Source organism: Cryptomeria japonica, chromosome 1 (assembly GCF_030272615.1).
Source record: "Cryptomeria japonica chromosome 1, Sugi_1.0, whole genome shotgun sequence".
NCBI classification, from domain to species: domain Eukaryota; kingdom Viridiplantae; phylum Streptophyta; class Pinopsida; order Cupressales; family Cupressaceae; genus Cryptomeria; species Cryptomeria japonica.
Window position 1 is genome coordinate 95,599,519 of NC_081405.1, and position 10,393 is coordinate 95,609,911.

General features: G+C 34.3%; 1 protein-coding gene across 1 annotated transcript; it reads right to left on the bottom strand.

The window, feature by feature from the left end:
- Positions 1 to 1,391: 1,391 nt before the first annotated feature.
- LOC131041931 (embryo-specific protein ATS3A) lies at positions 1,392 to 2,730 on the bottom strand. Its single transcript, XM_057975195.2, has 2 exons — positions 2,574 to 2,730; positions 1,392 to 2,142 (listed from the first exon to the last, which is right to left on the bottom strand). The coding sequence occupies exons 1-2, from the start codon at positions 2,664 to 2,666 to the stop codon at positions 1,672 to 1,674; spliced, it is 564 nt and encodes a 187-aa protein (XP_057831178.2). The 5' UTR covers positions 2,667 to 2,730; the 3' UTR covers positions 1,392 to 1,671.
- Positions 2,731 to 10,393: the final 7,663 nt, after the last annotated feature.

Genomic DNA, 10,393 nt, shown 5'->3' on the forward strand with positions numbered 1-10,393 from the left:
GATAAATACAACAAGAAAGCATGTAGGGATTTAAAATATGATGCACCTTTTGATAATGCTACTATGGATGTATCATGAATTCTTTATGGTAATGCTTGTCCTTAATCCCTAATGATTTCAGGATTGAATATGTACAATTGGATTTCAATGGCTATTTGAAAAGCTTGGAAAAGACTAAATTTGAATTTAAAATTCTCAAAGCTTAAGATTTAGATCTATGCATACAAAAATGACCTAGGTTAAATTGAAATCCCCAAATTAGATTTAATGTGTTGAATGAGAGATCAAGGGATCAAAATGGTTTTTAACAATAATTATGTCGAGAGGCATCTACAATGACATACAAATATTCGTAAACAAAAAATGGATTTTGAATAAATTTGACGTGTAGATGACAAGTAAATGCATGCATGTTTCAGTTTCTCTATAAGTATTATTTTATTACTCTGAATAAAATAGAATCATTGCCACTTGTCTCTAAGTATATGAAACCGTTACATCTTTAATGAGAGTGAAATAGTGCAGCATTATTCAGCTCCATGTCCTTCTTGACAACTAATAAACATGCAAGACAATTATATGATATCTCTCAGCATTATTTTACATACATTATTTTTAAAATATAGGTATACTAGTTAATGTTTGTGTTGTAGTAAAATAAATCATGAGCTAAGTTTCACACATGTATATACCACTCATAAACTTCTTATCATATTAAAGACATTGTAATTGAAGTAAGCCCAAAAACATAAAGGGAAGAGGCATAGATATGTGATTTCATACACTACAAAATGTTTTTAACTTTTCTTAAAATACCATTAGATGTAAGGGGTACAACATTATTATTTGTACTATTTAGAGGTAGTTAACGTTGAAATTGAGGGTGGTTGGAAAAATCACATTTCTTGTTTTGTTCCTTTCAAATTAGGAAAAAATCAATGATATGAAATTATTGAGACCACATTGTAGAATTATTTTAAAATTACTATTAGGTACATTGAATTGTTTTTAATATTGAAAGTTTTTTTTAACAAAATGCCCACAATGCCTATACTTTTATTAATATAAAAAAAAATTGATATATACATACAACCAAACAATCATCACACCAAAAACTACAAGCCTCAACGAACTTTTAATACATTAGCAAAGGTGCGAAAGGACAAAATGTACATAAACAGGAAATAAAGAAATTGAAAAAATGGAAGGACACTCCTTAGCCTCGTCCTTTCCCAATTAACAAGAAATATATCTTTAGTTTACAAAAGCAAGAAATTGTCCTTAAATTATGTCGGGCTTATCATTCATTAAACATTGAACACAAAAAGAAGAGTACATATCATTTTTCTCACATGTATGTGAGACCAATACTAGGACTAATACAAGCTCACTAAGAACCACCATTTCAAATTCCAAATTATATATCCTTATGAAGAATTGAACTTGAATCTCCACACTAAAGACTCAATATTTAACCAAGTTAACTCAACCACTTAAAATCTAGAAGACTAAGAACACCCCTTCAAATTCCACATTATATTTCCCTATGAAAATGTAAACTTGAATCTCCACACTAAAAACTCAATACTTAACCAATTTAACTCGACCTCTTAAAACCTAAATTATACAAATTACATGCACAAAAGGTTATATTAAATGCTCTTATTCCTACTACTTTGGCCTTGGTTTGTGTTGTTTCTTTCTCTTTGGCTTGTTGCTTTCATCTTCATTTTCCTCAGTCTCAAAATCAGAGTCTATGGATTGATGGGAGGCTAACTGCTCATTTATTTTGCACCAATCTTTGCCATCCCACGCTTTTTCAGTAAGATACTTTTTGAAATGGAAAGTGTGCTTCTTTGTAGCATGAACTATAGCTTTTTTAAGCTTCCAACCATCAGTGCCCTCAACCTTAAAGAATAAATAACATACATCACCCTCCAAACAAGGGCCACTCATATTGAACATATCTTTTTTGCCAGGTTTTAGAAAGATATCTTCTTTTCCCTCATTCATATGCTGTTTTAATACCTTTGTTCCATTTTTGTCTTGGAACATCACATGGACTGGGTCTTTTGTTCCTTGATCATCATCAAAAACTCCTTTACTTTCAGTCTCTACCTCCAGTGTATATGAACACTTACCCTACAAATACGGTTGTAGCCATAATCAGTATAAAATTTTGATATCTTAGGACTCAATCCAAACTTAATGCAAGTCCATTCAGATTCAATATGGATTCAGATTCAATATGGTAATATTAGATTTCAGTCATCTCATTCACGGAAGAAATCAATAAAAACTTGTATCTAAAGAACAGTTCATAACGAATTCAATATACTTTTTCTGGATTAGATCATATAGAATTTTTGTTGCGAACGTTTTGGATCAAACACTATGATCCATCATCAAGACAAGTAGCAAGAGAAAGGATGTTGATAGATCATAGTGTTTGATCCAAAACATTGACAACAAAAACTCTACATGATCTAATCCAGACAAAAGCGTATCGAATTAAAAATATAATTAAAATGAAAAAATATAAGAGATGTTGAGAAGAGAGAAATTGATATAACCTCTTGGGCTGCACAGATGGGTTTGAGTAGAGCCAAATTTAGAAGAAGAAACACCATGAATTCAAATAATGGCAGCCTCCTTGTCTTAGCCATTTCTGCAGATCAAATCTGATAGAGGGCAAATGAATTGAGAGGTCAGTTTGAGTATGAATTGCTTAGGTTGTTATTATAATAGTGAAAGGCTGATTACTTGTAGCTCAAGCAGATGGGAATAAGAATAAAAGAAAGAAAAATAATGAATGGAGATACAGAGAAAAAGAAGAAAAGATGCAGAGAAGAAGGCGATTGTTATGACCCACTTCAAAACTCTCGTCTTTAACGATTCCCTGAAAGCCAATTGCAAAGTGTGGTTTGCTGTTTGGTTTGATTTTAACAGTTGTGAGTAGTGTGAAATGACTTGATAGAGGGAAAATATATGAATATAAAAGAAAACTTTCAGTACAATGTGAAATGGCTTATAGAGGAAAATATATCAATATAATAGAAAACTCAGTACGAAGGTGCCAAGTTGATCCGGAAGCAAGAACAAAATGTCAATATATTTCCCTAGATGGGCCATACTTATAAAAGACGGTACAATGTGAAATGACTTGAAAGAGGGAAAATATATCAATATAATAGAAAATTCAGTAAGAAGGTGTCAATTTGATCCTTCAAGCAAGAACAAAAGATGTCAATATATTTCCCTAGGTGGGTCATACTTATTTTTCCAGATTCTATTTATGTGGAAGACAATAAAGATGAACAAGAATAGTATAGTCATGAGGCTATTTAATTTTATCATTTTTTAAGTATATAAAAATTGGGTAACCCCTCCAAATAAATTAAGTGCATCGAGTAAACTTTTTAACATGAGTGGTGACGTTGGCGCAACACGTCCTCTGGTACCATGTGAGTTGGAGAAAGACTAGACCTTGTGACCTTATGCTTAACGAAGCTCTTGCCAATTACCTAAGTTTATCTTCTTAATGAATAAGTTTTAACTTCAAATCTTTAAGTTTGAATTTTTTAAGTTGGTCTCATGTTTTCCTTCCATACTAGTTGTTGTGAATCAAGTAAAGCATAAACTATTTCAAAATTGCACACTAGGGTGGTGATGCAATACAAAAACCCCTTCCCTTCAGACCTACAAAATTCAAAACACAGAATACCCTTACAAGGACTCTTTGCTACCAAATTAACAGTCAAAATGCAAAAAACCTTAAGCTTATATGCTCATCAAATCAGCAACAAATAATTACAACTATAGCCCTAATTGGACTGATGCCTCTCTTTGATGCTAATTCTGTCCTCTAACCCCTCTTGGGTCCTCATACCAAGTTTCAAGGTGTTCTGACAAACGAAGCAGGGAGAAACTGTTAGATTTCTGTTAGAACCCTAGTTATCCTAACTAGCCAAGCAACCCCATGAAAATCAGCAAAATTTAACAATTCAGAATTTCAATCATCAGCAAATGGAAGATATTACGCTACTCTTAATCAATAGATGCTCACCAAAACAGTTTGTATCCACACAACAACATATAAGTACAGAAAACAGAGTAAGTTGCAGAAACAGGGTGAATTATAGAAAATAAGCTTCCAAATTTTGGTGCCAATGATTTCAAATTTGAAAAACAGTAACAAAATCCCCAGTTATCCCCCTTCTCTATCCGTTGCTCATACAATTTATACTAAGTTTGAACTTTCTCGTCGTGACCGTTGGACTGCATGACTATTCAAATTCCAAAACTGATGTCGTTGTCGGACACAAGTGTCGGAATAGCAATTCCAAACATGTCTTCTTGTTCACCCATTGGAATAACTCTTCAAGGCGGAGTAACAATTTCATGTAATTCCAAAATAACAAACTACCCCGATGTCACTCATTTCGGTATAGCTTATGTAAAACAAGTCATTTGAAGGTCTATTGCTATAGCCATCAACCGTCGGCTAATTAACATTTACCAATCTCGATAGAGAAAACTATCGCGATGACAACTTTATCGAGTTAACTATTTCGATGACAACTTTTGACCATGATGATGCTTTATCAGGTTAACTGTCCCGATGCCATTATTGATACCTTATCGGAATAGTCATTCAAAATTGGTCGAATAGAATTTTGCAAACCGATAGTATAAACAATCCCAATAACAACAATGATACCCTATTAGTTTAACCTATCCTGATAACAGTAATGAAAACTTTTACCTGAATGACATCTTATCAGTAAAACTTATCCCGATAACAGAAATGACAACATTTTGAGCAACTTTACAAATTTGAAAATCATGACTCCAATTTTTACATACAGACCCCAAAACATGAAATAACATTAAAAATGGTCTCAACAGACCTTATTGAATCAAAATAAACCTAACCCTAACTCCTAAGATTCAAAACCTAATCAACCTATTCTAGGTGCTCCTGCACCAGATGGTATATTTAATGACTAACTTGAATGAAAAAGGAATTTGGGATCAAGAATTGAGAGAAAAAATTATCATGCACATCTAGATTTCGATTAAAAGTGGATAAAAAGGTATTATCTCAACATTGCATCATCATTCTATTAACATACTACATGTTGTTTGTTGTTCTTGACCTTGGTTCACCATTGTTGAACTGGTCCTTCTAAAGGTCTAATTGAAAGAACATCGCCCTTAAGATTCGATAGATTCCTCAAAGGTGTTTACAAAAACAATGTTTTCCTTATCAAATTTTGTGCACATAGAGGTTTTTCAAGTTTTAGAATAAAATAATTCAAAAAGATTAATTCCAATAATCATGGTTTTAACCTCATGCACAATTTTAGGTCAATATTAATAAATATCAGCTTTGCATTCATGTACATGAATTAAAGAGTTGTGTAGAGAAATTTATAGACCAGTGAAAAACATCTAATAAGATATTAAATTATCATTATGGTGAGTGGATTTATGGCATTTACACAAAGATACCATGGATTGACTACTAAGTAATCTTGTATTTAATTTAATTAATTTATTTAGCATCAATTTTGACTGGATAATATTAGCCCCAACTTAAAAATGTAGATTATTTATATGTCCAAACACTTTATTTAATTGGTTAAAATAGATTATTTGTGTAATTTTTCTATTACATAAAATGGTGAACTTGACTTTCTTACATCCCTAGGGTTTAGCCATTGGGGTTTCTTCCTTCTCCATTAGGTTTTCAAATCTTATGTTCTATTATTATGTATTTATTTTTGTATCTAAATGCACCTTGAATTTTTATTATCATTTTATATATCTCGTCGAGTTTTGAATTTATTGTGTGATCTTTTTGATTCCTACACTTTAACCCTTTACACTTGGTCTTTAACCATTTTGTAGCGTCCTAAAATTGCGACACTTGCAATTTCGACTGCATTTGGGTCTTCACGATGGTGATGCAACACGGAACCTGAATGGAGACCCCGAAACTTGTTCATGACATCAAAAACTGCATTTCTCAGCACCCTGGCCTGATCTTCCTTGCACCCCACTGTCCCTGGAGGTGGGACCATGGCGCCCAGTGCCCTTGTCCTTCAGGACTAGGGCACCCAGCGCCCTGGTCCCTGGCCCTATTTTGGGCCCGGTCTCTTATGGGGCTTCGGGTCTTTAAGTTTGCAAATTGGAAAATAACATTTCCTGGTCGGCCTAAGGTCGGGAAAATCAGTCTTTTAACCCTAATTGGCAAGTATATAAACTACTTTTCCTCTCTCAAAAAGGGAGGAGGACATATGTGAGCAAGGCGCGAAAGCAATATTCAAGCATTCAAACATTCAAGCATTCAAGCATTCCTTCAAGCAATTGAGCATTCTAAGTCTCCATTCAAGGCTAAGTGTTGCATTCAAGACAAGGATTCAACCATTGAAGAGGAGATCACATACTACAACATACAACATACAACATACAACAACATCTATACCTTCACATATAAGGATACAAACATCCTTACAACAAGGTATCAATACTTGTTTACATTACAAACATTTACATTTACAACATTCTCATTTCTTGGTTAATTCCAAAACCGGGGTTTGACCTAAAGGCAAACCCCTCATCCCTAACCCCCCAATCGTCCTCTCTTTTCTGTGTGTAGGTTGCAGGTACGCGACTGTAATTGAAGATCTGGAATCCTTGTGCAGAGACGAACAGATCCACCTTCGTTTCGCGGATTTTTCGGAGGACCGTGTGCACACCGAGCGCCATCGTCCTGTCAACTTTCACTCAAATTTGCAGAACAGCACTGTCTCGACATTTTACTACTAATTCCAGGTCCGTAGCTTCATACCATATCCCTATCTCTGTTTTTAAGCGAATCTTTCCTACTTTACATGCATTCCTAGTTCAATCATTCTATCTACATTTCTTTACAAAAGAGGGTATCCTTGATGTCTTAACCCTTGAAACTCATATAGAATCCAATCTTGCATTGCGTGGGATTGGATCTTGTGGGTTTCAACCCCTCTTTTGAATGTAAAGTCTTTCCCAAGTGAAAACCATCAACCCTAGTGACTCTCCCTTCTCTCTCCTTGGAGTTGGGGAGGGGAGAACGACTAGGGTTCGATTTTTCCGCTTTACATTTTGGTGAACCCGACGTGAACATCCTCATTTTGATTATTCATGGTTAGATCTGAAAATTTTGCTTCCTTAATTACATTTCCATGTTTGATCTTTTGCAAATTTTAGAGGTTGATTGCATAAAAACCCTAAAATTTTCTTTTTAAGTAATTAAACTTGTGAAATGTTTAATTGTTAATGCTTGTTTCAGATCTACCCTTCTATTGCAAATTGTCAATTCATATTTGTGCTTTAATTCTGAAAATTAAGTGGTTAAATGTCAAAACCCTAATTTTTAAAAACCTTCTTGATTCAGCCTTTGACTGATAATTTCACTAATCAAAACACTTCCAAATCGGCTGTAACTTTGGATTTTGCAATAGAATCACAATATCTTTCATCCCTGAAAATTTGGAAAAAAGTTGCGAGGACCGTGTGCACCCCGAGCGCCATCGTCCCCGACATTTTTTCCGAAATTTTGGGAGCTAGATCTTACTGTATTTTTCTGCTAAAATCCAGAATTTTGGCTGATTTTATCAATTTTAACACCTTCAAAATTAAAGTCAAAGTTGGTCTAGAGATTGCTCGGATAAAGGCTTATAATCATTCAAAAAATTGTTGAAATTGAAATTCATATCAAAATTGTGTTTCTTGCAGTCCTAAATCTGAGAAGTGTGTTAGCATTCATTCGAAATTTCAATGCTTTGTTCAAATTTTTACAATTTGTGACTTTTGAAATTAAGTGTCTAATTGCGATAACCTTGATTTCCACTTTCAAATTCGAATTTTGCATGAAATCAAGTCAACTTTCAAATTTCAAAACTTGCATTGCTCTTAGTATTCCCTCTAAAATCAAAAAATTCAAAATTTCAGTTTCCCTCTCTTTTCCAAAATTCAAATTTTACATTTTTCAACAATCTTGGTAGGGTTCAATTTTGAGATTGCAACTTTAATTTGACCTATCTACAGGTCGTAAAATCACTCGATTTTTTCAGATTAGCTTTAAAATCATCATAACTTTCATCCCTTAAAATTTCAAAAAAAGTTGCGAGGACCGTGTGCACTCCGAGCGCCACGGTCCCGGACATTTTTTCCGAAATTTCGGGAGATTGTCCTGATTGCATTAAATAGCTTAAATCTAGGAGATTGGCTGATTTTATTGAAATTTGCTACCTCTAAAATTCAAAATCTTCTCTCTCTCTTTAGTGCATGAGTTTTACAACAATAAGCCCTACTTACACTATTCCCGTTAGACGAAGCCTTAGAATTAAGTCTTTCCAAGGTGTAATTACCGAGGAGATGGAACCTAATTTGAATGGCCTTTTTAACGAGGACATGGGTAATTCTTTTAATCCTCTTAATGATGAAGAAGCTCTCCATGAGGTTTCTGTAGAACAACTTTTGAAATTGGATAACCAATTTGATGATTTTCGACAATGGATGTCTTAAGAATACCCTGATAGCGAAGCTCTTTCATTAATTGAGGGTCTAAAACGTATGGTTCAAAGTGATAAGAATGGAATTGACATTTTGCGTGGTATTGCACACATTGTGGATTCGAATGTGATGCCTATGAAGAGTTGTGCTAAAACTTTAGGTTATACACAACCTCCTACTCAAGTCAATCATTCTATTCCTTTGACAACTCCTATTGCTAGTATACCTACTTTTACATCAAACATAATGACTACTTCAACACAAGACATCCCACCTATGATCACCAGTCATGGGGGCAATCCCTCTTCTTCAATCAACCCTCTTCCTTCATTCAATCCAATTTCTTCATTCATTCCTTCAGTGAGTGTTCCCATTATATCTCCACAAATGAACATGACGCAACGGGGCAATTCGTTTAATCATTCCATTCCTCCTTGTAGTGTTCCTCCTGTCCAATCATCTCCTCTGACTAACTATCATAGTGTCCCACCACCTTACTCTCTACCTTCTTTCAATAACATAACACCTCCATCACAATCTAACACGTCTAATATGAACTCTTCGACTGAAGCGACCATTAACAATCTTGCACAAACTGTCTCTTCTTTATAGCAACAAATTGCCTCTATGAATCAATCTAAGTTTAGTGTGCCCACATTTGATGTTGCGAGCCCACTTTCTCTTGACATTGTTCGAGCTATCCCCCCTAAACATGTTGAAATTCCGCATTTGGAGCTTTATAATGGTAAGGGTGATCCTCTAACACATGTTAAGACCTTTCAAACAATATGTACTGATTTTGCTTATGACCAAAGGTTGCTTGCAAAACTGTTTACTAGAACATTAAGAGATAAAGCCCTACAATGGTATTGCTCGTTGCCTTCCTATTCTATTTCTTCTTTCGAGCAACTTGCCAATGCTTTTATTCAACAATTTCAAAACAATATAAGTCCTAAAGTTACTTTGATTGATTTAATGCATTGTAAACAAGGTGTTAAAGAAAAAGTGACTGATTTCATTGGTAGATATAAGCATTTGTATGCTCAGATTTCCTTTCCAGTGCCTGAAAATGATATTCAAAGAATCTTTATTTCTAATTTACAAAAAGATATTAGAGAAAAACTCTTGTTTTCTGAGTTTACTTCTTTCCAACAGTTGTGCGCAACTCTTCACAATTATCAACTGACTGTGAGTCAAATGGAACAAGCAAATCCTATGGCTCTGAGTGATAAGGGTGATAGTAGTCAACAACCATTTGGGAAGTTTAAACCGAACAGAGAGTCCATTAAATTCAATGAAAACATCATCAACAACAATGTGAATGCGGCATCAGGTGTGCCTCCTATTTCTAAATTTTTCAAGAAAGAAAGAAAGTTCACTCCTTTGAATGAATCATTGCATAGTATTATGAATAAGTTATTGGAACAAAATGTGCTTACTCTTCCTCCTATAAGGCAAATAGATCCTACAAAGATTAATTCACCCTATTTTGATAACAAATCTTTTTGTCAATTTCATCGTCATCCTGGGCATGATACTGAAAAATGTTTTGCTTTAAAAGGTAAAATTCAAGATTTGATTGATAATAATACTATCTCTGTTTCTGGTGTGAATGATAAAGGCAACACATCTGTAGCTCCTCCTAACCAAAATCTTCAGATTTTTACTGATCCATTACCTTCTCATACCTCTAATGCGATCGATACTACTGATTCCTCTGTCTCACCTGATGATCTTGTGTCTATGACTCCGAATGTGATTAACTTTGTGGAGCAGCAGAAAATCCCTAAAGAACCTTCCATCACATTTGATTCTAGTGAAACTATCAAGG